The sequence below is a fragment of the Hydra viridissima genome, unplaced genomic scaffold, assembly GCF_058129835.1.
Source record: "Hydra viridissima isolate aposymbiotic clone 2 unplaced genomic scaffold, HvirCarnegie_v1 scaffold_12, whole genome shotgun sequence".
Classification (NCBI taxonomy): Eukaryota; Metazoa; Cnidaria; class Hydrozoa; order Anthoathecata; family Hydridae; genus Hydra; species Hydra viridissima.
This window is the reverse complement of record NW_028324311.1, coordinates 11,579,765-11,606,503: the sequence shown is the minus strand read 5'-3', so window position 1 is coordinate 11,606,503 and position 26,739 is coordinate 11,579,765. Positions and strand designations below refer to the sequence as shown.

Sequence of the window (26,739 nt, the reverse complement as noted above, 5' to 3'; positions counted from 1 at the left end):
AAATTAACAAAACCTTATATTATGAAGAAGCAAAATTCTTAAATTCATCATTCTAACCACAAAAGTGAAGATTCAGACTGAAATTGTTTTCATTCATGCTGTTTAGTTATAAATAACCTGGAAATTATTGTTTTAATCCAGGAACAAGAAAAAATAAAATTTTGTTACATAGTGTTACTTAAAGATTAAAGCTTAATTTTACGATGACTACTTGTTTACGTGAAGTGGCAGTTTAAAGAATTTCTGCCAGATTAAACATGGCAAAATGTCATTAAACTTATAATAAATTTTCTTTTGGGCAAGTCAAACCTTGCAGCGTCAAATTAAGTAAAACACATGTTTTGAATACTTTAGCGCTGTATAATACGTATACCAGTAGAAATAAATATCAAAGATTTTTAAAGCATGACTACCAATTTTTTTTGGTAATTCAAAAAAAAACTTACTAAACAAAACTGATTTAAAAAATATATGTATGATAGTTTTAACGTAGGTGGTTGATTCAAATTCAACTAAATGGTAAATTGATTTCGAAATTGTATATTAAGGCGACTTGCGAAAGAAATTAACTTGTAATCCTCTCAAAAATCATCTGACGTAAACTGTTATGTAAAGTATACTGGGGCATATGTGAACTATTATGTTAAGTATACTGGCGCATACGTAAACTATTATGTAAAGTATGCTGGCGCAATGTGAACTATTATTAGTCTTATTGTTTTATGTCTAAAAAACCTAATTTAAGTTGTATTAAAATTCATGCTTGGATATTAAATTGCTAGCAAATTCGGTGTTTAAGCATACTAAAATGATAATCCAGTAGTTTTTTTTAACGAATGTGTAAAGTGTTTAGCACAATATTTCGGACGAAGTAGCATTAATTCTCTATCTTAGATTTCTTTAAAATTGTTTTAAACCCGTAAATAATAAAAATACAAATGATTGACAAATTATACCGTAGTATTTTTTTTGGTGCTGGAGTGACAGTTATACCGAAAGGAATTTGCTTCACAATTTTTTTAATGAATGTAAGTTCATCATTGCTAATTCGTATTTTTTCTCTTTTAATGAAATAATTGATCCCATGGTGATCAAAGAATAATACCAATTACGTATTACTTTAATATCTTTAAGATTTTCATTTTTTTTTTATTAACGTTGTCGATTTTATCGAAGAGGTGTTTTTATTTATATTCTACAAGTTGTTTATGTTAAAAGACAAAACAGTGTAAATTAAGATTACTTATGATGATGTACATGCCTTTAATAAATATCTGTTACTGTGGAAACATTGTTAAGTTTAGAATGATGGTTTTTTTCTGATAGCAAGCACTAACCACAAGAAAAACGCAAGTTTTTGTTGAAATCTCTTCTGATTAATAACTGTAATACTATATTCTTTGAATCGTAATTCTAACATCTTGTTCTTTAACACTTAGTCATAATATGTAACATACTTTATCACATTATGGTTTAATCGGTGATATTTTGCATAACTGTGGCTTTACACAAAAATGAAGGGTCTTCGCAAATGGCGGACGTGTTTTTTTTAACGGCGAAGAAAAATAAAAAAGCTTAATAAAAACTGATTAAGTGTTAATTGAAAAATAGAAGATTATTTGGAAAAAAAAGATTAGGGTAGACCGGGGAACGTTGGCCATAGGGGCAGGATGGCCCTTTTGAGTTAGCTTTATGACTATGCGCTTCGGCGCGCCAGGAATCAAGGGGAAGGTTGACAGCACTCCTCCCCTCATTCCTCAGAAGTATCACTGATATCTGAGCACAGTTGCCGGTGTTGTATCTTTTTATCGATTTTGGATAAGCTGAAGTATATTTTGAACAGTTTGCCTGATGTGCTTGTGTTCACTAGTCTTCGACAGTAGTGTTATAGGTAAATATCTTGTTTGAAGTTTAAAGTCTGAGGATTATTTTAATATACAATGTTACACAGTATCTGTTGATGGGTTAAGAAAAAAGTAATTTTTACTCTAAACATGGCGATGGGGCAGGTTGACCCAGCACAAACGAAGCACGTTGGCCATGAGGGCTAACGTACCCCGTTTACGCATGCACATTTTTTAATTCATATTAAATTATTTGTGATGGAACAAAATGCCAGTGATAGAATGTTTTTATTAAAACGCTAATCTGATTGAGACTTTTTAGCCAGTTTCAAAACATTTGATAAGAATTAAGCCTAATAAATCAATTAGGTATTTAATAATTTTGTTAGAATCTCATACTATGTAGGGAATATGTAAATTTATGTAAATTTATATAAGAATGTAATAACAGTAAGTAAATTTTGAGGGCTGATCTGCCCCAACCCATGGGCCAACTTACCCCAAGTAAGGGGCACATTGGCCCAAGGAACATCACCTTAAATAAAGCATTTTAAAAATTTTCACAAGCTTATTTCAGCTTTTAATAAAAGATTTTTTTATTTTATATAGTTTTAGCAACCTTTTCCCATAAAGAAACAAAATAAAATACGAAATGCGAAAAAGTTAGGAATCAAAGAAAAAAAAGCGGTCCAACGTGCCCCGGTCTACCCTATAAAAGAAAAGGTTGTGTAAAGAAATGAAAAGGAAAAAGTAAAAAAAGTAAATAATGTACTTCAAAAAGAATTTTTGGTTAAAAAGGCCTCCGTGAAAATCTCAAAGATACCGGAAAAAATATTTCTATTGAAAATCAAAAGATAAAGTTGACTGTAAGTTTAAAAATTAGAAGAGGAAAGAAATATCAATTCCACTTTCATATTAAAAATCAGATAAGCCAAAACAAGAAAACACACAAAAAACTGTTAAAATAAAGAAGAAATACAACTGCTGTCAATGAAAAAGAAGTATGAAAAGTTTTTTTATCTAAAGATTATATAGTAGTTAAAATTATATCTTCTTATATAAACTTAGATAAAAACTTCCTTCTTTGATAATATACTTATATATACATATTATAAATATACTTTTTTTTCTTGATTTTCTTTTTTATGCAACTCACTTAGATTTTTTCACTTAGATTTTTTTTTTTTTTTTTTAAACCACCTTTTTTCTGTAACTTTTAATGATGGTAATGAAACAATCTTGTGGTATATGCTTTAAAGCGGTAGCTAAAAATCAATCAGCTATCCAATGTGATCTATGTGACAAGTGGATACACAGAAAATGTAATCGAGTTGACAAACTGACACATGAAAAAATCAAAACTTTAAATACCTGGTACTGCCTAATCTGTACAAAAACATTTCTTCCTTTCTCTAATATTTCTGATCTAGAGTTATCTACCACACTTGCAGGAAAGTCACTGAAATTTAACCTCGTTAAAAATCTATCTGATAATCCAAATTTGAAAAACCTTTTTGGGGACCTCAATGACTCATCTTATACTTTAATCAACTGCAAATATGTAGATGTTCCTAGGTACAATGAGTTATCCCGAAATTCCGTAAGTTATCTCCATATAAATATATCTTCACTACCATATCATATTGACGATTTTAAAATACTATTAGCATCTTTTAATAATATGCCTGATATTATTGGAATAACGGAATCTAACCTGCATGACAAAGATGTGTCTATAACTAATGTTGATTTAGACGGATATGTAACCGTTCACACGCCAACTAAAGCTAAAAAGGGTGGTGCTTTGATGTATATTAAGTCTAGTTTAAACTTTAAAGTTAGAACTGACTTAATCCTGGTTAAAAGTAAACAACTCGAATCTATATTTATTGAAGTAATAAATGCTAAAAAAAGCAACTTAATAGTTGGTTGTTTATATCGTCATCCAGCAATGTGTCCATCTGAATTTGTTGATCATTACCTAAATTCTCTTCTTGAGAAAATTAGCTTACACAAAAAGAAGTTTATGTTAATGGGAGATTTCAACTTTGACTTGCTCAAATACAATACATCCAATGAAGTTTCACATTTTTTAGAATCAATGGTTTCAAATTCTCTTTTTCCTTTTATTATACAGCCTACACGCATAACTACTCATTCTGAAACGGTAATTGATAATTTTTTTTTAAATTTTTATTCTTCTGATATAATCTCAGGCAATCTTACCGCTTCAATATCTGATCATCTTGCTCAGTTTATAATAATGCCGCATTCCAAAACGCAAACTTCACCTGAACCTATTTTTAGGAGGTGCTTTAAAAACTTTAAAAAAGCTGAATTTATCCAAGATATTTCAAATGTTGAATGGGATAACTTTATAAAAGAAGAAAATGATGTCAATCATTCTATTAAAAAATTAATCGAAATTTTTTATTGTATTTTGAACAAACATGCCCCTTACAAAAAATTGACAAAAGATCAAGTAACTAGTGATAATAAACCTTGGATAACGAAAGGCATTCTCAAGTCAATAACAATTAAAAATAAACTTCATAAAAAATACTTAAAATCAAAAGACTGTAGAAAGAAAAATTTACTTTTTATAAAGTTTAAACAATATCGTAATAGTATAAGCAATCTTATAAAGTTTAACAAAAAGGAATATTACACAAACTTTTTCAGTCACAATATCAATAATATAAAAAACACTTGGAAAGGTATAAAAGAGTTGATAAATGTAAAGCCAAATAAAAATTACTCCCCAACAAGCATACTGATCAACAACAAATGCGAAACTAATCCTAAAGCTATCTCTAACCATTTTAACAATTTCTTTACTACGATTGCTTCAAAATTATCCAATGGAATTCCAAATTCTAAATTCAACTTTCAAAAGTATCTGACCAATCCTAATAGCAACTCTTTTTATGTGCAACCAATAACTGAAGAGGAAACCCTCGACTATATAAATTCCACTATCATAGAAGGTAAGAGTGTTGGACCGAACAGCCTTCCAACAAAACTTTTTAAACTGGTGTCAAAAATTCTATGCAAACCACTAAGTATCATCTTAAACAATTCATTTTGCAAAGGAATATTTCCTAATGTATTCAAGCTGGCCCAAGTTATTCCAGTCCACAAAAAAGGATCAACGGTTGACTGCACCAACTATCGTCCGAACTCTCTTCTTTCTAATTTAAGCAAAATTTTTGAAAAAGTTATGCATAATAAATTATACGACTTCCTAAACCAAAATCAATGCTTATATAAACACCAGTTTGGTTTTCGTAAAAAGCATTCTACAGCTCACGCTCTTATCGAAATAACAGAAAGTATAAGAGTTGCTCTTGATAATGGAAACTTTGCCTGTGGGGTTTTCATTGATTTACAAAAAGCTTTTGACACCGTAGACCATGGCATTCTCCTATCAAAGCTTAACTATTATGGTGTACGTGGCATACCCTTGCAATGGTTTAAATCATACCTTTCCAATCGTCAACAGTTTGTTAGTTTAAATGGCACCTTCTCAGACATTAAAAGCGTTTGCATTGGTATTCCTCAGGGATCCATATTAGGTCCTCTTCTCTTTATTATTTACATCAATGATCTTACTCTTTCTATCAAACATTCAAACACGTATCATTTTGCTGATGATACAAATCTTCAATTAACGACAAACTCCCTCAAAAAACTAAATAAATATATTAATGAGGATATGGCCAGTCTTGTTCAATGGCTTCGAGCAAACAAAATCTCATTGAATACTAAAAAAACAGAAATAGTAATATTTAAGACGCAGTATACTAACTTTTCTAAAAAAACTAACAAGAATCTTCCAAAATACTTGAACTTTAGAATAAGTGGCCAAAAGCTGCCTTTGTCTAGTTACATAACTTATCTTGGTGTAGTGATAGATGAGAAACTTTCATTTAAAACACATATAAATAACCTTACTCTCAAATTAAACCGTGCCAACGGCATGTCAGCAAAAATTCGACACTACGTTAATTTTGAAACATTACTATCTATATATCACTCAATTTTTGGTTCACATTTACAATATGCATGCCAAGTTTGGGGATAATCTAAAACTGTCCGTCTGTCTAAAATCGTTTCGCTTCAAAATAGAGCAATACGAATAATTAATTTCTGTCCAAGAGACTTCCCTACTGACATCCTGTATCTTACATCTAAAGTTCTTTGTTTCTATGATTTAATCCAGTTTTTAAATTGTTCATTTGTCTGGGATCAACAACACGGTCTCCTTCCTTCCATATTTCGTAACTACTTTAATATTAGGACAACGTGTGGGCATAACCTAAGATCAGTCACTTTTAACAACTTAACCGTCCCACAAAAACAGACAACTAAACATGGAATAAATTCCATTACATATCAGTGTATCCTTTCTTGGAACACCCTTCCGTACTCCGTAAAAACAGATTTTATCCTTAGATCCAAGAATCTGTTCTTAAAGTCACTCCATCATTTTTATCTAAAAAGTTACGCTTAACTTTATTCTTAACCTCTATAACTTTTTTCTTTATGTTTATGTACATTTTGTTATTTCTTATTTGTGTATATGCATATATATGTATATATATGTGAATACATTATAATAACTATTTGACTTATATTTTAACTCTTTTAAAAGTCTGTTTTATAAGTGTTACTTATAAATTTTTGTAAAGTTCTACTTTTACTATGTAACTAGTTTATTTCTTATGTTTTTCTCTTATCTTTTCTTTATATTATTTAGGTCATTGCGTTTTATTAGTGAATTACTATTTGCAATGACTTGTGTTTTTTGTAACATCCTTAACACGAAATCATATATTGATTGATTGATTGAGTGATGTCAAAGATGCCCTTCAGCAATTAAAAAAGACCAATAGTCGGCTTTAGTTTTAATTAGCAGCAATTTTTTCCAGATGATGACATCTTTTCATCATCTGTTAATGAAGAAAAGATTTGTCAAAATTAACCACAAGATCTGCCATCCGAACTGGAAAGGCAAGCAGAATTCATTCTGCTTTCTGAAGTTATAAAATTCAAATGAACTCTTTTTACAACTCCAACATTTTCATTCTCACGCTGGAGAGTAATAATTATCTGAATTTGATAGAAATTTCAAAATAAAATCACTTTTTTTTACTTACAATTTTTGAAGTTATGTCATGTTAATTTCCGGAAAGCAGAACGAGAAGAGCAAATCTAGAAAAGGCTAAACTGGATTCTCAAACACTAAGAGAATTTCTGGATCATCAAGCGCTTCATCAAATTCATCGAGTTCATCCATATTTAAATATGTGTCTAAAAGCGAAAGCGATAGTGAAAAGTGGTTAAAATCATTTCATGATCCTTATTATAATTTCTAATCTTCTCTTATTCTATTTTTTTTAATTGATCAAAATATTATGTAATTTGAAGTAAACAAAAATTTAAAAAAATCCGAAAAGAACTAAGAAACTTTTTCGAACTTCGACAAAAAAAATTTTAAAGTTCGAAAACCCTTTCGGACTTTGAAAAATTTATGTTCTTGGAAAAATTTTAACGAAGGCACACGTTTTTATTTTGTAAGAAACTAAGCAAATGAGGTAGTTCTAGAAAGTGTCTTGTTTTAAGAGTATTTTTTACAAATATAGTACTAAAAGTTTTTTAAGAGTTTCTTAAGTATTAAGAGATTACATAAAAAGTACATAAAAAGCAGTTTGAAAACATGTTAACAAGGAAGATAAAATATTTCACTGTCAGCTAAAATTATTTGAATTCCATCAACATCATTCAATCGAATACAAACCTCAGGTTTGTCCCTGAACACAACACAAATTAAGAAATATTTCTCTAACTCTCAATAAAATAAGTTTCCTATCGAAAAGTAACCTTAGTACTAATAGTTTTTTAAGGTTATGGGGCTTCTAGTATTAGTTTCTTATTAAAAAGTTTCTTATAAAAAAAAAAACGTGTAAAATAATAAAGAATCTTGTTAAAACCACATTTATGAATGATTCTCTATTGCTGGAATTTTCTCCAATGTAATGAGGTGACGAAGAGCATTGATGGTAACTGCAATACTGGCTTCACTTTCAAAAAAACCATCGTCAATCATCCTTTAAGATGATATTCCATATCAAACTGTATATTCTTATAAAATACTCCTAGGTTCCATGACCCATATTTCATAATATTGTTTAGTTTGCCATTATTTCTGCATTTTTTGTTTGACAAAACCATTTAATTGAATATGAACTTCGTAATTCATTATCAGATTCTGCATAAAATCATTATATTCCTGTACACGTCATAGCACAGTGGGACTCTCCCCTAAAAATAGGTGGCCATAGAAGAAATCCTTTTTGAAAGTCAAAAGTTTCAGTATTATAATAAAGAGTTGACTCCCAGAAAAACCTTAATCAAATTTGATTCAAATTTGACTAAGAAATTCAGCCTTAAAGTTGAAAATTTGCTGTATTTCCAGGATGTGGAAAGATTTTATAAAATGAAATAATTATTTTCTTTTAAAAAGTTAATTCTCTGATTTAGTGTTTTGAATGTAAGTATGGGGTTTAACTCCAGAAAAAATTTCATCAAATTTGAATCACACATCGCAGAGAAATTTGATCTGAAAATTGAAAATTACGGAATTTTTCGTTAAAAATGCAAAAAAAAAAAAAAAAAATGTACAGAAATTTATAACTTTTATTTGTTGCATCATTACATTAAATTAAAAATTAAGTATTCAATTAGTAATATTTAGTCTTAATAATTATCTTCTTCTTCTGTTTCCAACTTTTCATCTTCGCTGATTTTTGCTATACCATTATAAAAAATTTCATTGCATATATCATTATAAAAAATTTCATCACATCTTTTTCAATCTTCTATTATGATGTCTGCCATTATGTTTCTGTACCAATTCTTGCTTTAGTTTTCGTATTATCAGTTTCTTGATAAATAAGCATACTTTTAACTCCTTCTGGTTGTATAGTTTTTAGCCTATACTTCATTCTTTTAGCTGAAAATAAAGAATTAATAATTGAATCAGAAGTATTGATTGCTCTCCTAAATACATCGAATGAGTTAGATTCTTTTGAAATTTTTCTAACGTGATTTTCACGATCTCTGGAGTAGAACTTGTTTCTACACTCTGAAGCTTCTTCACCTAGTGCTACAACTGGGAGAGGTGAAAAAAATATTGCTTCGAAACTAAAACAAAAGTTGTATAATAAATATTTAAAAACGAAATCCGAAAAGCATAAACAAAATTACAAAAACTACAAAAATCTGTTTGAAAAACTCCGATGAAATGCTAAAAAAAATTATTATTCAAATTTACTTTCTCAGCACAAACATAATTTAAAACGCATCTGGGAATTAATGAAGGAAATTACACGAAAACAAATAGTAAGTTCAACCTCTCTTCCACTTGTAATTAAAGTTGGAAATAAAATAACTAATGATATTAATGAAATTGCGACTGAATTTAACAAACTTTTTTCCACTGTAGGAGCGAATTTATCAAACAAAATCCCTTTAACAATTTATAAATTAACAGATAAAATTCAAACGTCAAACTCCTTAAAATTTTTCAAACCTAACGCTTGAGGAATTCGATATAGCTTTTAGATCGTTAAAAAGAAATAAATCAGTAGGACCTGACGGTATACATAGAAATATTGTGATAGACTCTTATGACGTCATGAAAGATATTCTTTACAAAATCTTTAAATCATCCATTAAACAAGGTTCTTTCCCAGACTCTCTGAAAATAGCAAAAGTAATTCCTATTTTTAAGACAGGAGACCCGACCAATGTAACAAATTACAGGCCTGTTTCTGTTCTTCCAGTTTTTTAAAAAATATTAGAAAGAATAATGTATAACAGAGTGTACACATACCTAATTACCAATACACTCCTTTATGAAAATCAGTTCGGTTTTAAAAGAAACAACTCAACCGAACATGCTATTCTTCAATTAACACGTTGTATTAACGAATCTTTTAAAAATCAAAAATTTACACTTGGTGCTTTCATTGACTTATCAAAAGCTTTTGACACGGTCGATCATAATATTTTGCTAAAAAAACTTGAATGTTATGGCATAGTTGGTAAAACTCTAAGTTGGTTCAAAAGTTATCTCTCCAACCGAAAGCAATTTGTTTTTAGCAAAGATTCCCAACCTCAAATATTAATGAACATAACATATGGTGTCCCACAAGGATCCATACTTGGACCACTTCTTTTCATTATATATATAAATGATCTTAACAAAGCATCCAATTTGAAGACTATAATTTTTGCAGACGACACAAACTTGTTTCAGTCACATGAAAATATAAACATGCTTTTTAATAATATGAACAGAGAACTTAAAAAAATTTCATTTTGGTTCAAAAAAAATAGACTATCTTTAAATATTGAAAAAACAAAATGGATACTTTTCCATCCAAACTTTAAAAAACTCTGAACCGCTTTTTAAAGAAATGGACACCTTAAATGTTTATCAACTAAATGTATTTAATGTTTTGTGTTTTATGTACAAATGTAAAGAACTTATAATTCCCTATATTTTTGTTAACCTTTACAAAATTAAACCACAAAATAAATATAACCTACGTAATAATAGCATTTTAGATAAACCTTTTTGCAAAAAACAAGCAAGCTCAATTTTGTATATCTTATCGTGGACCTTTTCTATGGAACGAAATAGTACGGCCAAATTTTGTTTTTTCATCTGAATTGACCTATTCCTTTTTCAAACAATCTATTAAAAAAATAATTTTTTCAACGAAAAATATTCTTGATTTTTTTTGATTTTTTAAAAAATACTTTCAGTTGCTATACTACACCTTGATTAGTCATGTTTTATTTTGAGTTTCACTTCTAAAGTATGTAGAGTATTAAATTTATGATATATTTATGATATAACTTTATGATATATTATGATATATGATATTAGTGATTATATATTCTCGGTATATATTTATTTTACATAGTATACAGATGTTTTTTTATTTATTGAAGAAGAAAATAGATTTTTGTTAAGAGCTTCGTGATAAGGTCATTGCGATCTTCTTGAAGTCCTCCCCTTATAATATTATAAATCTTAATGTAAAAAATATTATACGGCAAATAAATAAATAAAAAAAAAAATCTCATCATCAAGTTTTTATCTCTACCGAGAACATCACTTAACAATGCTGGATTTGAAAATGTCTTACAACAGACATTTCCTTTCATGCTGGATCCTGCTCCTTTTTCCTAACTACTTCTCATTCGCCTTGAACCTTTTTAGTTGCTCTTCTAGTTTTGATTTCAAGTCTATAAGATGCACGAAGGAGGCATTCAAAAAAACTGGACCCAAGCATGAAATAGTGACATGCCATATGTTAAAGTGCCTTCCCAAGGTTCAAAGCTATTTAAATTTCTAATGTCACTCATTTTATTCGGCTTGGCTCCGCAGATTGAACAATTCTCAATGGATTTCAAATTGGTGATCTAAGGCCAAGACTTTCCGATCGATCATGGTCATTACGAAATTAAAATTCACTAAAACGGACTTTTTATTTGATAGTTTTATTAAAAGTGGTCCCAACTCAGCCATTTCTGCTTCTAATTCTGCATCTAATTCTGCATTAATTAATAAAACTGTTTCTTTTGACTCTATTATGTAATCTAAACTTACTTGACTAACAGAATCTCACACTCTGATGTGACATATTTAACCAATAATTTTGTCGTTATTTATATAAGATGATAGCCGGAGAGGAGTTGGAACAGCTGCCAATAAATCAACGTCACTTTTATTAGCATTATCATACTTCTTGTTATATTATGACTGTCCTTATGTTCCACACCAAGCCCCATGAACATAGAAGAACCATATGTTCTTGCTGTTTGTTATATTTTTTCATGTGCTTTTTACAATTCTATCAAATGTATGTTTCAAATGTATGTTTCAAATGTATGTTTCAAATGTATGTTTCAAATGTATGTTTCAAATGTATATTTTAAATGTATGTTTCATAAGTACTTTCAACTGTACTCTAACAGAAGAATCAGTTGCAATTGTTGCTGTTGAATGCCAATCTCTAAATATTGTTGAATGCCAATCTCTAAAAATACTGCAAAAAATACGCTTTCCATTCAATCTTTTGTTAAATTTACAGAATCATTTACAATACTTTATCTTGTTCAAATTCTTGTTTGAGAAAAATCATTAGCAAGTCATCGTTTTTTTTACACGAGAAGGTTGAATAAATTTTTCCATTTTGAATGCTGAGCCATCAAACCAATCTGTTTCTCGAAGCAGGAATCTATTTTTGGTTCTGTCATGTTTATGCCACTTAGATCTCTAATTCCATTCCAAATTTTTTATGTCGCTGATTGGAGTCTCCTCCGTGTTTTCATGCAAACAATTTTTGGTTCTTATATGGTTTATTAGAGTTTTAGCATGTAAAACAGCTAAATTTTATTCCCGTTGAAAAGTAGATTTGATTAGCTTTCCAACGATATGTAATAACCCACACATTATTTGATTATATCACCTTAACAGAATACATCAAAAAAACACCTTCAATGAGGCGAACCAATTTTTTTAAATTTAAATATGTAATTTTGAATACTGATTTCTTTGTAACTATAAATTGGAGACTAAAATTTTGGAAATTTCTTATCTATAGCGTAAGATTTTTATCTGTCTTACTTCATCTAAATTGAAGCCAACTTTGTTTTGATTTTCGGCCACCCACAGTGCAAAGTGGGAAAATTTAAAGTGAAAAAGTTATGTGTTGAAGTTTATCCTGAAAAACAGTTATAAAATGTGACTTTTTATTCTAAATCAACTTTTTTTATTCTAAATCAGCTTTTTTAATTCTAAATCTATTTATCTAAAAATATTTTACAATGCAATGTTCCTCAATATTTATTAAGGAGGATCTAAATCTCGTCTATTTTATTTTTATTTGGCAATTTACAGGTAAAGTATATCTGTATTGCAACTTTATTATAGCATAGAACTCAAGTTAGTTCTACATTACATTTTATAAACTTCTCTCAAAATTGATCCGTGGTTTTAAATAAATACAGTTAATTTAAGAAATCATATATCATTTAAATCTTTTTATTCTTTTGTGCAACCCAGTATAGACATACGAAGTTCATTTTTTAAGATATTTTAAGATGTTACAAATTGATTCTTTTTTTATCACGTCTGCAGAAGTGACGAAAAACACTTAAATAAACCTCTAACGAGGGAAACGGAATATCAAGAGCTTTATTTGTTTTAAATCTTTTTAGATGTTTGAATCCATGGTAGTAACAAGTGCATTCCCCTACTTGCCAAATCTAGTGAAGGTAAGTTGCCACTGCTATACTTATTGAAAAATGGGAACAAGGTTGCCACCAAATTTCCCTAAGATTAAAGTCTACGAAGTAATATATGCACCTATATGGTGTTTCCCTTTTAAAGGGAAACACCATGTAGGTGTACATATTACTTTATATGCATATATATAAATATATATATTCATATACATATATAGCTATTGGTTTTAGAAATTCGGAGTGAGTGAAGTAAATGCTGGTATGGATTTTTATTACCTTGTTTTTATTTTTAGTTATTTTGCTCAGTAGAAAATATTTTGAAGAAAAAAAGCCGAAAAAGCGTTACAGGTCCAAGATTTGGACGTGTAACGCTGAATACTTTTGGATATTACTTAATTTGTAAAATCCGCAATTTTCACCATATTAAAAACATGAACAAGTTATATGTGAAAACTAGATAATTAGAATGGAAAAACATTGGCATCTATTAAAATAGAAATTGTTAAATAAAATTTTTTTTACAAAGGGTTTTTGAAACTTTTGTTGAGTAAAAAAATTCTTTTTTTTTTTGCTTTTCGTAGCGTAAATCCCCCAAAAAAAGCTTTTATATACTTTAACTCTAAAGCAATTATATACAAACACCTCGAACTTATAAATTAGCTTCACGAATTTTGGAGTCTTTGTACATAATGGTGCGTCCATTCTTATTTGACAGTTTTTAGTTCTTCATCATTAATTTGACTATATTTACAATATTGAAAAAATCTATGATAGCGGTTTTAAGGAATATAAAGCCAATATAAGTAATCTTGAGACATTTCCCAATGAAATAGAAATTTTCTGAAAGTTTAAGGTACAATCGATATCAGTATGAAAAAGATTAAATGACATATAGATTGCTATGAATTGACCTGATAGTATTTGCGTCATATACTAATACGCAATTAATTAAAATTTTATGTACCAAGTTATCTCGCTCAAATTGAAGTTATCTCGCTCAAATTAAAATTATATTCTCCATCTTTACAAAAAATGATATTAATGTTTGTGTTTTTTTTTCTTCGTCTTAAACTTCTTAACCTTTTCGATGAATTGATAAAATAGGCAGCCAGAATCTATTTATGTAATAGTTTAAGTATGTAACAGTTAATTCATCTTCATCATTTCATCTTCCATCAATCGAACTTTCAATTCTTTGCTAAACCATTGAGTTTATTTTTGTGACTTCAACAAATCCCAGAAGGAAAAGAAGTTGCTAATTATATTCAGCTCGGTGAATAAGATCAATGAAGAAGAGTTGCAAACAGCTAAAGTAATTCATTGAGAAGCGTTAGTTAAGACTAAGCCTAAAAAGTTACTTGAGGAAAGTGAAAAAGTGAAAGTGTGATGGATGACAAAGAGTTTGATAGATTTCTTAATAATCTATAATGCTGTTACTTTGATTTAGAAGTTGATCCATATTAAAAATAGCAGAGAACATTTAATTTTTTTTTAGTTACATTTCATGCAAAGATGTAAATAAAACAAAAAAGAAGTATATTGTCGCAAAAATTGTGTTTTTGAAAATATTTTGAGGTTAACTAAACAGTTTAAAAGACCAACCAATAACCATTTTTTTAGCTAAGGAAGCAGCCATTATTGCATTATCAATGTATATTAGTAGGATATTTAGCAGGTATATACTTTTCCTTTTATTAATTAATGCATAATACTTTATTTAATCAAACAATATTAAAAAGTATACGCTTTTTATGGTTTTCATAAATTATACCTTTCATAACCTGATTACGCATAAAATGCAAAAATTACGCTTTGTATTACGCAATATATTGCACTATATGTTAACTTTGATTTAGTAACGAGATAAGGAACATAATGTTATTTCTACTTAAAAAATGATTAAATTTCAAAAAAGAATTTTTTTTTAAATCAAACACACGACTCAACCAACAAAAAATTTTGTTTTAAAAAGTTTGAAAGAAATTAGAAAGTTGTCTAAAATCAAAAAAAAGGTGTTTAAAAATTATAAAAATCCACACCAGTAAATAAAAATCCACACCAGTAATTTAAAAAATTATCCTGTTAAAAAAAAAACAACTTTGAGCTTTTTTGTGATGCACATTTAAAACTTAACACAAAAATAATTAAAAGATTTTCAAAAACTGTGCTTTAAAAAATTTGTATTGCAAAATGCCATTTTTTTTTTTAATTTAGTTTAGTTTGGGGTTATGTATGCGACATCTACGGGGACAAGTTTTCTATTCTTTTGAGTGGTGCGAGCCTCACACTGTCAACATTTAGTTTTGGATTTAGCAACAATATGACATGGTGTTTTATATCAAGATTATTTCAAGGATTTTGTTTAGGTAAAACTATTTGTACCTTTATCAAAAATTTTCTTAAAGCACAATTTTTCTATTTTGTGAACTATTTTATTGAAAAAGTTTCATAAAAAGCGGTTTTAAATGATAAAAGACGTTTTAAACAATAAAAAATTTACTGCATGGCAGCTTTGAGAATTAAAAACTTGCATTTTGATCACCTACATTATTTTCTTTGATTACTTTCAGTGTTTTAATTTTCTTGGTGATTATAGGGTTGGGTGTTACAACTAAAGCCCTAATATCTTGTGTAGCAGATAATACAAACCAAGCTGCTGGTCTTTTATTTATATTTTCTGGACGCAGCATTGGATTTGTAGCTGGATCAAGCATGGCAGGTTACATATTTTCCAGTTTTTCCAGTGTTTCCTAAAACATTTTCGGTAAAAGTTAACTAAAGTTGGCTCCATTTTATTTCAGGATTTCTTGCCTTTCCAGTTGAAAATTACCCACACATATTCCATAAAGGTAATAAGATTTTCAGTGTTCAGTTCAAAATACAGCTATTGAAATTATTATCAAGTTTTTTGGTTCCTCTTGTTTAACTAATGGTAATATTTATTGATAGGCTCATTTTTTGACTCGTTCAAAATTTTTCTTCCAAACATCCTGATTGCTGCAGGATTATTCTCTTCTCTTCTCTGTGCAATCTACTTTCTTCCAAATAATCAGCGGTAAGCATAGCAGCTATTTAATACATAATATTTGTCATTCTAAACCAAGTTTTTGTTTAAATGTCATTTTTTTACTTTACAGAAGCACTCTACTATCACCAGATAATAATCACTCTAAGTTTCGTTTTTATTTCAAAATAACAACTGTTATGAAAATGATGAGAAGAAACTTTACGCAACCGGATAATGAAAGAAAACCATTTGCAGGTTCTGTTTCGTCTCAGAAAAAAAGTTACAAGCACCTGGTAGAAGTTGGTGTAGCCAAATTTAAACAATCAAACTTCATTAAACTTTTAAGGTAAAAAAAAAAATTAGTCTTGAAAAATATAGATTAAGTTTTGAAATGATTCTCACTGGCTTAGCTTGATAGGAGCATACAAATGAATTATTGTAACAAAAACAATTGAGTTTGCAAGTTTTAATGCATCATTTCTGATGTTTGCTTCCATCCAGCTACTATACTGGTAATCCTGTAGGTAGTAGAGAAATCCCGTACCGCGAACCGTTAAATTACGATTTATGACTCTTTTGGTTATTAATAGGGATAATTGCTGAATTCTATGCTTATATAAAATTTTCTTTATATATTTTTAGTTAATTTGTTTTTTAGTTCGCGGGTTTGCAGTTTATCAGTTCACAGTTTAAGCCAGTCTACTTTAGTTTCCCATTTACCACGAGGAGAATCACTCTTTTTAAGTCTATACAAATTTCTTCTGCACCCTGGACAAACAACTAAGATAGCATTTGTTGTTGATTGTATATCTAGGAAAGATAAACAGCTGAATTTGTTCTTTTAAAAGTTTGTTTGTTTTTTTTGATTACTGATATTTCACCATGCTTTTCCTATAAACAATAACTTATAGAACTCGTAGTTAGTTAAGAAAAATACTAAATACTAGTAAAGTTAGAAGATATCTATCAGCAAATTGAAAATTCTTAAACTATAAAAAGAAAAATTTTATCTTGGAAATTCAGTAGTTTAGGTAGTATAAAGGGTGAATTCCATTTCTACACATGTAGTTCTCATCTCTACTAGTGTAATTCTCATCTCTACATATGTAATTTTTACCTCTACATATGTTTAGGTGACTATAATCATAAAATTTACATATGTATTATACATATGTATTCCTATCTCGTGTAGTCTTCAGGAAGCCATCAAGAAAATAGAAAGGAATTTTTATTTAAAACTGAAATTTTAAAAGTTTGTCAAATTTATAAAGAATTACAAAAAAATTTAAAAAGACTTTTCTAGTAGGTCATCATCGTCATCTGAGGATGATGACACTTGTTCAACTCTTGCCCTTTTCTTGTTATTCTTGCTGTTATTGTTATTCTTTGATGTGGTAGGAGTTGTGTTATTCACCAAATCTTGCCGTGTTATCGCTTTGGTATTTTGTTGCAATTCATCGAAGTAAAGATTGACATTCATTGCATCGATCCCTACCTTCTTCGAATGTCAATTTTTACACTTATTCTGTAGTGTACCCGCACGCTCATTCTTCCATATATTTCGCTTATATTTCCGCGGCATTTTTACCGGTATTTTTTATCCAAATGGTTCAATAAATGTATCAGAAATGTCAAAAAACGCCAAAATAATGTCAATGTAGTCTACGAAGTAACTGTGTTATATTCACAAGAAATGTTGATATACCAAAATTGTTGATATAAATTTTTGATGCAATGATTGATATATATTGTTGGTAATTGTAACAAAATTAAAACTTATGTTATCTTTGTTAAATTTTAGGAATTAAAAAAAAAAAAAATCAACAATTGACCAAAGTTACCCCGGTTGACGGTAACTTTGATAAAGTATATAAACTCGATAAGTTTGTGAAAGTTGGTAAATTTGAGAGACTTAATCGAAATATTTGAATAAAAATGAAACTTGACAAACTTGAACTTGAACTCTTTGATAAATTATAAGAGTATATTATTTTCAAAGAGTATACTCTTTGAAAAACTTCTTCCAAAATCTTAAGCAAATTTTTTTAACTCGAAAAACTACAACTCGCATGTGCTTAGTTACGGTGTGTAAATTAAACCTTATGTTAAACCAAAGAAAAAAACTTTTTTTTATTCTTTTTTATTTTTCATTACTTAAACTAGTAGCATAGCGTTATTCATTTCTTAAATTAATATTCTCTTCTTTCAGAAATCGAAATTATCTTCTTTCTAATTTCATATCAACCTTCCAAGCGATGTTTACGGTTGGTTATGAGGATCTGTTTCCAGTTTTTGTAGCGACATCCACAGAATACTGTAAAGAAACTTTAGTTTTATTGTTTTTCATAAACTTTGTCATAAACTGATAGGCTGGTTTACGTTGTTCCTGAAAATGACATAAAACCATTCTAAAACCCATAAGATTTAATGAAAAGTTGGGAAAATGCGCCATAGGGTTTAACCTTATAAAATAATGATCATACATTCAGTAAGCAATCGTTGATTGGCTAAATTTCACTTTTTCAAAGCATATTTCACTTTTTGTAAAAAAAAGCGAAATTTTGAATGAAAACACAAATGAAGACAAAAAAAAAAAGTTGGAAAATCGCTTTAACTTTAATTTGGTTTATTAAATTTTATGAAATTCTGAAACAAAGTTTTAAAAAGTATTTTTATATATTAAGTAGACGGTAATGTGCTTCATAGCTTTCACAGTCTTGCGGACAGGGAAATGACTTTTTCCTCAAAAGTCTAATTTAAGCATAAAAGATATCCGAGTGGAATACGCGGTCCGCTATACTTTATTTAATAAGATAAGGTTATGAATAGTAAAGACGAATATAATACCATTAAAATCACTAAATTTTCTGTTGATTTTTTGATTTTCCATTCTTCAATAGCAAGACACTATATTTTAACAAATTTTACTGCATTCTTGAAAAGATACTATATTTAAATGATACTAACATAACATTTTCGGCATACTTGTTAGAAGCTTGGAATGGGAGATGTGATAACTGTCCTGGAATATTCATATACAATTAATTGCGAATTGTTCTTACGAAATAATATATTTAGTAAGCGAATCCTGCTTGCAACTGAATTTTGTCAGTTAGACTTTAGAAGTAATCGCAAGCAAGCATACATGGTTCGCTTGTGATTGATCATACCCGAATTATCAGATAATAGCTTAGCTTCATCGTTGTTGAATACTTAATGGCTATTTTTTTTGGAAAATGTAAGAACTTGAATAAAAATATTATTTAACCAATATTCATATTTCTTCTTAAACTTTCTAATTTAAGACCGATATTCTAATTTGTTTTAGAAATCGTCTCATTTATGAAGTTTAAATTGCTTGATATAATTTCAATTCTATTGCGAGATTATAAGTAAACAGACCAATTGAGAATGAAAGTGATGCGCCATACCAGCACAAAACCAAAAGAGATATCAAAATAAATAATAATTAACTAGTTGAAAAAAATGCTGGATTATCTTTAGATGGAATTGGAATTTTGCCCTCAGATATTGGATTACTTTACTTTATAATCGCTGCTAGTGTAATTTTACCTCAAAGCTTGGCTTTAAATAAGGCAAATATTTTTTTAGTTCTTCTACTTTTGATTTTTTCTTATTTGTACGAAAGAACTGTTTAAACTTCAGTTTTTATTAGAACTAGGTTTCATTCTTCGTTTTACATTTTTATTTTTCATTCTTTTTCTTTCAGCTTGTTTACAGATTTGGAGCGAAAAAGGTTAGAGCTCTTCCCTTAGAAAATGTATTAAATTTATGATTTATTTTCAAACTATTTATATAACTTCAGCACAATAAATTACTTAGTTGAAGTATGAAAATGTATGAGTATTTATGATGTAGTTGCCTTGGCAATCCATTTATAAACACCCTTGAGAGATGAAATGTTTTAACAAGATATATATAATGAATTAATTAGGTAATGCTTTAAATGACTTAATAAAATATACTGTAGTATTTGATTAAACAAACAACAGAACTGAATCAATCCTTTGGTTTCCTATAAAAACTGATTTTAGGTTTTTGTTGGGAGCACACTACTGTTCAGTTTGTTGGCACCTTGCTTACCTGCGTTTGCAAAGATAAAAAAGAGGTATGGATGTTTTTTATTTTCATATGAAATTCATTTTAAATGTGGTCAAATATTATTTGGTAACAATAGCTCACCAGTTATTGTTATCAAATAATAAACGTTATTATTATTACACTTACTGTTATTTAACAAATTAATTTCCCGAATTTACCTTTCAGGACCCGAATTATGAATTTCTAAATTTCTAGGAATATATAGTATATAATAGATAATGATATAAGTACTTTTATGTAATATAAAATAAATAACCCTCCTGCTACAAAAGAAAACCTTGTTTAAAAAAAGTTTACTCTCACTCTTAAAGGTATTCAACTAAACATTGATAAAAGCTGCTAATCTCCAAAATTAAACCTAAAGCCTAACCCCTAATCCAAACCTGTTAAACACTGATAAAAGCTGCTAATCTCCAAAATTAAACCTAAAGCCTAACCCCTAATTCAAACCTGTAAAACACTGATAAAAGCTGCTAATCTCCAAAATTAAACCTAAAGCCTAACCCCTAATCCAAACCTGTTAAACACTGATAAAAGCTGCTAGTCTCCAAAATTAAACCTAAAGCCTAACCCCTAATTCAAACCTGTAAAACACTGATAAAAGCTGCTAATCTCCAAAATTAAACCTAAAGCCTAAGCCGTAATCCAAATCTGAACTTTAATACTTGTATGAACTGTTTTTTGAGCTTTGCAATCAAATTGAACATTATAAAAAGCAACAAGCCAAAACGTTTAGGTTGATTTTATGGATTGGATTATGGATCAGCCAGAGTTTCTTGCGCTTGTCGATGACTGCTGGTTTCCTATCAGTAAATCTTTTCATAAATAACTCTGTTGAACCTGAAATAGTCGGATTTGCAAATGGAGTAGGTTTGTCCACTGCGTCAATTGGGAGGTATTTTCCTAATATATACTTTTCTTTTTATTTAATCTCTGCGCTTGGTTTTTTCTGACTACCAGTTTATATGCATCTTAATAAAAATCAGAAAACTAAAAATGATAATTATGCTTAACCTATTGAAATGTTTTAGAGTTGTTGGTACTGCAACATTTGGAAATATTTACACATGGTCATTGAAAGCGGGAGCAGGATTCCCGTTCAACCAGTATTGCGCATTTTTGGCAATCGCTATAATGGGAGCGATGGGTGCTATTTTTAATATTTGGATTCCTAAAAGTTTGGATAAAAAAAACAGTGAAAGATAAAACAGTGTTATCTAAAGAGAATAGCGAAACTGGTGAATGCTTTAAAGCCAACCGTAAAAATGTTAACATATAAAATTTGCAAGATATGCAGCAGTTTTTTGTCTACTGTGTCCGCCTGTTAAGATTTTACTGGACTTAGTATTTAAGGATTTAAATAGAATAAATTATATTTAAAGATTTTAAATCTAATTGGTACTTTTGATTAAAAAGGGATTGCAGAGACGGAGAAACAGAGGGCACTGGCTCCTTCTTCTCACAATATTTACAAAGGAGATAAAATTTATTAACAGTAAACAGTTGCGAGAATAAAAATGCAGTTTTTTTTTAATGAAAACGGTTTTCTTGGCTTTCTGAGTCTTGTATAGTTTTAATGAAACTCACATGCTAAAATATAACAACTAAATTTCTTGGCTCAATATTCATGCAAGCAAAAAGCTTACGTTTTCCAACTAAATGTAGTAAGTAAATAATGCACCAAGACTTCTACTTGTGTCAATTTCCCTTCTCTTTACTATTCTTTCGGATTCAAGGAAAGAATAACCATTTGCCATTGTTCAGCAATTGTTTCCAATTATTGAAAGGGCAGATTTACCTTGACAGTTTTTTTTCATACCTAAAACGTCTTGATGAAAGTGCTCCACATCCTCATCACACATGCTTCACCATTTGATGGAAAGAAATTCATATGAAAGAGTAAAAAGTAAATGTTTAAGCACATATTACACAAGAATGTAGGCCTGAACGAGTTTTACATCTACCCTAAAAATTTCAGCCTGTTTTTTTTTTGCAAGTTAATTGCACAACTGTCCCACCACATGGAAAGCATCACATAAGTAAGAAAAGATTCATATATTCCTATGTTTTATATATTCAAATATTTCTTTGGTGGAAGCTGGAAATGATGGTAGCTGATTAATATTATGAAGATGGTATTGTACAAATATAATGCTCAGAAGTTTCCACTGCTGTAGCCTTAAACATGAAACCTCTACCTTGTTCTTCGGAAGATCGAGATCTCTTATTAGGTCATTCAACTCCATTTGTGTTTTTAGGTGCGTTTTAGCAGATGGATGGCGAACAATTTGGGTCAACATTAGAAGCTTCCTGAGGTTCTTCCTTACGGGAATAAACTACAAAAGATTCATGCACATTTTAAATTTGTAATCCTAGTCTGTGAGAGACTGGAAATATTGCTGGTGAAACATTTGGGTTCTGCTAAAACAAAGCAAATTTGTTTTAGCATAATCTTTGTCAGTTGGGGGCACTATACAAAAACTATAACTTCTAACATGATCTACTGTATCTTCCAAAATTATCGACATTGCAAATGATATTTTTTCCTCATCTCTTTTATAGCATCCGAAATTTGAAACTTGTTGGCTTTTTTAATCACAATTGTGATTCTTTTTTTTTGTGATGTAAAAGTAATTTCGCAAATGCGGCAGAAATTATTTCGGAAAAAATACTTTTGCGAATTGCGTTGACGTAATATTAGCAAATATTGAGTCATCTGGGTACAGACGGCTTTTTTCTATTGGTCACCAATACTGACTAAAGCTTGGTTTCCAATAGTTGTAGGAATGTCGTACATGAGCTGCACAACAACATTTTTTTTTATAATGGAAACATTTTCTAGTTTAAGTTGCACAACTTAACGTCTGTCGTACAACAAATTTTATGTTGTACAACTGCGGTTGTGAGTTCTAAAAAAATATTTTTTTGCAACAGTATTTTGTTTTTTTATGCAAAACGCGCAGCTTATTTTTTTTTATTGGAAACCACAGAATAACTGTTGTACAGCAATAAAGTTTACAAAATATCGCCATTTTTTACAAAGCATGGCGACGACTCCATCTTGTGTGTTAGAAAAGTAGATTTTATGAACGAAGTTCAAAAATTTCCGGTTTTGTATGATAAGTTTGATATGGAATTTAAAGACAAATGGAAAAAGAAAAATGCATGTGAAGAAATTGGTCGTCTGTCAAATTTATCTGCTAATTAAGTAGAAGAAAAGTATAAAAGCATTCGAAGTAGTTATGGAAAATGGCTAAAATCAAAAAGAAATATCCCATCAGGTTCTGGAAGGAATTCAGTTCCACTTCAGTTTCTTCAGCTCTATTGGCTAAATACTTTTATAAAGCATCGTGAAACAACATCGAATATTTATTCATCTTCTGATTTCTGATTTGAAACAACGAATTTGGAGGAAAACATTAAGGTGGTTTGTGAGCAAGTAGAAAATATTCATCATCCATTGAACAAGGAGCTAAATAATCATTTATCTGAAGATATGACTGAAAAAAACGATAATATAAATTCTTGTGTACAAGTTGAGTCAAGTGAATCGACAATTCATACTGATAACAAAACTAAAAGAAAAAGAAAAAAATTAGATTCTGATGATTTACTTGACAAAACTTTAGTGAAAACATTAGAAATAATTAACTCCAATATTGAAAATCCGACTGAAGAAGAGCAGGATGAAGGTTATTTATTTATGAAACCATTAATTCCACAGCTAAAGCGATTAAACAACTATTCCAAAGCTTTGGCTAAAGTTCAAATACAAGTACTTATTCTCAAATTAGAGTTTCCAGATAAAAGTGAAACGATCTAGCCTCTCTGTTTAACTTATTACAGTCTAGCTTACTATTTTGTTTATTAATTGATGTGAAAAACTACACATTTTAAATAAAGTCATGCAAGTATAATATACGTCTTCTATTAACTTTTAAGTAACTATTGGGGCATATCTAAAGTTTAAAAAAATAAAAAAGTATTGCTTTGTTAAATATATCATATTGTCATTCAAAAGAAAGTTTATTAAAGTATATTACATATACTCACAGTACGCTTTATATTAACTGGATTGTGGCCACATGATTGAACATAGTTCAATTGCCACGAAGGGATTCCTTCACATGAATTAAAATATTCTTTAAAAGTATTTCTTATTGCAATTGCATTAAAAACAGATCTATTACTTTTTGATTTCGAGAAATTAGGCAAACATGCTTGATCTTGTAATTCTTTTCTCCAATCTCCTTGAATGACAATTCCTGAATTACTTTCACTATCAATAAAACCAGTAGGGATGTGCTCCATTTGTTAAACGCAAATAGTTGTGAAGACAGACAGTAGTCTTTGTTATATTTTCCACTTTCGATGGTTTTGCTTTAATTGGAGATTTGTAAATTCTCCATCTAAGAGCTAAAATTCCAATGCTATTTTCAATTGTTCTCCGTGCTTTTGATAGTCGATAATTAAAAACTATTTGCTTAATGGTATGGTTTTTACCTGGGTATGGTTTCATTAACCATGGTTTAAGTGCAAATATATCATCTCCAACAAAGACTGGTGGAACTTTACGATCAATTTCAGACATTTCAAGTAAATGAAAATTTCCCTTATTAAATGCTCTATCAAATGTGCTTGCATTTAAAATGGCTGCATCATTATCCCTTCCATAAGCCCCAATTTCAACATTGTAAAGCAATATTTAGTATCACAAATGGCTAATAAAATCATGCTGTAAAATCCTTTATAGTTGTAAAAAGAAGAACCTAATTTTGCAGGAGCCTTAATGGGTACATGCTTTTCATCAATAGCTCCTATACTGTGTGGAAAGTTTCAATTCTGATTAAACTCTTTAATTATATTTTGCCATTCTTTTATGTCATTTGGGGCTCTGAGAAATATTTTTTTGAGAACTTCTCATAAAGCACAAAAAGTTTCGGATTTTCAACAAGTTTGAAGATCCGGTTAATAACAAAAGGTTTCCAAGTCTGTAAGGAGACATTCTTAAGTATCGATAAAAAAGTTCCCTATCAAATAGCATCATTTCTTACACCAAAGTACTAAAAGCACCTTGCTTAACGCGTTTTTTAAATAGTTCTCTGACCCAAAACATATGCTACCGTTAGGCATATTTTCTGAAGAGCCTCAAGAAGCTAGGGGAGACCGGGGCTAGTTGGCTACAATAATAGTTTTTGATCTCAATGCATTTCTGGGTGAACTTTTTTGAGGATATCAAACTGCAGTTCAAAAGAATATGAGTTTGGTAAGCATGTTCAAGTGTCAAACATTATAAAAAAAAATAGTTTGTGGCTCAAAAAGGACTTCCAAAAAAAAAATATGTACCTACTTACTTACCTAGACACTCAGGGTAAGTTGGCACACCATATAAAAAGAGACAAATTTAGCAACATTAAGCATCTATTTCAAGTGCATCTTTTTATGAAAACTCTTGATAATTTTTTCACAATATTTTTTGACATTAACTTTTATTGCCGTTAAGTCGATGGAATAGACTTTTCTTCTATCAAAGTAGCATCAACAGAATTTTTTGTAATATTTTTAGAATTTACTGGCCTGTCTGCTTTATATAATTTCTCGTGTCTGTAGATCTATAGTATTATATAACTTAAGTGAATTTACGGCTAATGCGAAAAGTTGTAAGCTGGCACATGTTGCCAACTAGCTCCGCAATCATTGTGCCAACTAACCCCAAAAGCTTTTTGCTCACGAAATGGCTAAAAATGCGATGTATTAAGAAACACAAAATGTGACTGGTTAGAGTGAACCATACAACACTTACATCTATTCGAGTTTACTTGGAGCTAATGCTAGTGCTTTTTAAACTTGAAAAAGTAATATAGTTAGAAGAGTTACAAAATTAATAAAAAAAACACACAAAAATCACTATAACTTCTATGCTCATGCGCTTTTAGCCTTGATACTACACTGAAAGATGAATGAGTTAAGTCGGAAGGTTTCATTTGAATTTTGGAAATTTCTGGTGAAAAATTGCAAAGTTAAACGCAATGTGTCAACTTAACCCTGTTGCCAACTAGTCCCGGTCTCCCCTACAAATAAAGTTGTTTTGTGAGAATTTTACGAAGAAATAACTATTGACTTGTTTCATCGGCTTCATGTGCTTCTGACCCATTCAATTTTTTTTTTTAATTAAAAAATTCAGAAAAACAATAGATAACAATAAAAATGATTGTAATCACATTATTTAAGTAGCCAAATACAAAGCATTATGTAAACTTTTTATTTGTTTTGTTTCATAAAATTGAACAGTTTTTCTATTTTTAAAAGGTTTTTCATTAAATGATACTTTTGTTAAAGTATCAGCCAAATATTTTTGTCAATCAAGTTAGTTTTTAATTGAAACTAATTTAAAAAATTTTTGAAATTATCTTTTTTACCGAAGAACTAATGTTTCATAGG

General features: G+C 29.4%; 2 protein-coding genes across 13 annotated transcripts; both read left to right on the top strand.

Annotated features, from left to right (window-relative positions):
• The first annotated feature begins 747 nt into the window (after positions 1-747).
• LOC145193881 (uncharacterized) lies at positions 748-21,816 on the top strand. 12 transcript variants are annotated; one of them, XR_016445610.1, is made up of 16 exons: positions 760-1,028; positions 13,143-13,199; positions 13,401-13,428; positions 14,790-14,844; positions 15,384-15,535; positions 15,766-15,888; positions 15,971-16,018; positions 16,119-16,224; positions 16,307-16,522; positions 18,386-18,492; positions 19,681-19,772; positions 19,907-19,933; positions 20,056-20,131; positions 20,232-20,305; positions 21,035-21,193; positions 21,330-21,816. XR_016445610.1 is itself a non-coding variant. In XM_090068687.1 (15 exons), exons 1-15 carry the CDS (start codon positions 939-941, stop codon positions 21,502-21,504), a joined length of 1,509 nt encoding a protein of 502 aa, XP_089924813.1. In that variant the 5' UTR covers positions 760-938; the 3' UTR covers positions 21,505-21,816. The 12 variants fall into 12 exon arrangements, 4 of the variants coding, with proteins under 4 accessions (XP_089924816.1, XP_089924813.1, XP_089924814.1 ...); XR_016445612.1 differs by lacking the exon at positions 20,056-20,131 and adding an exon at positions 19,169-19,414 and having other exon boundaries at positions 19,505-19,772; XR_016445614.1 differs by lacking the exon at positions 18,386-18,492.
• A 1,098-nt stretch (positions 21,817-22,914) lies between these two features.
• On the top strand, positions 22,915-25,403 carry LOC149881284 (uncharacterized). The gene has a single exon (XM_090069031.1). It carries the CDS (start codon positions 23,795-23,797, stop codon positions 24,119-24,121), a length of 327 nt encoding a protein of 108 aa, XP_089925157.1. The 5' UTR covers positions 22,915-23,794; the 3' UTR covers positions 24,122-25,403.
• The last annotated feature ends 1,336 nt before the right edge of the window (positions 25,404-26,739 follow it).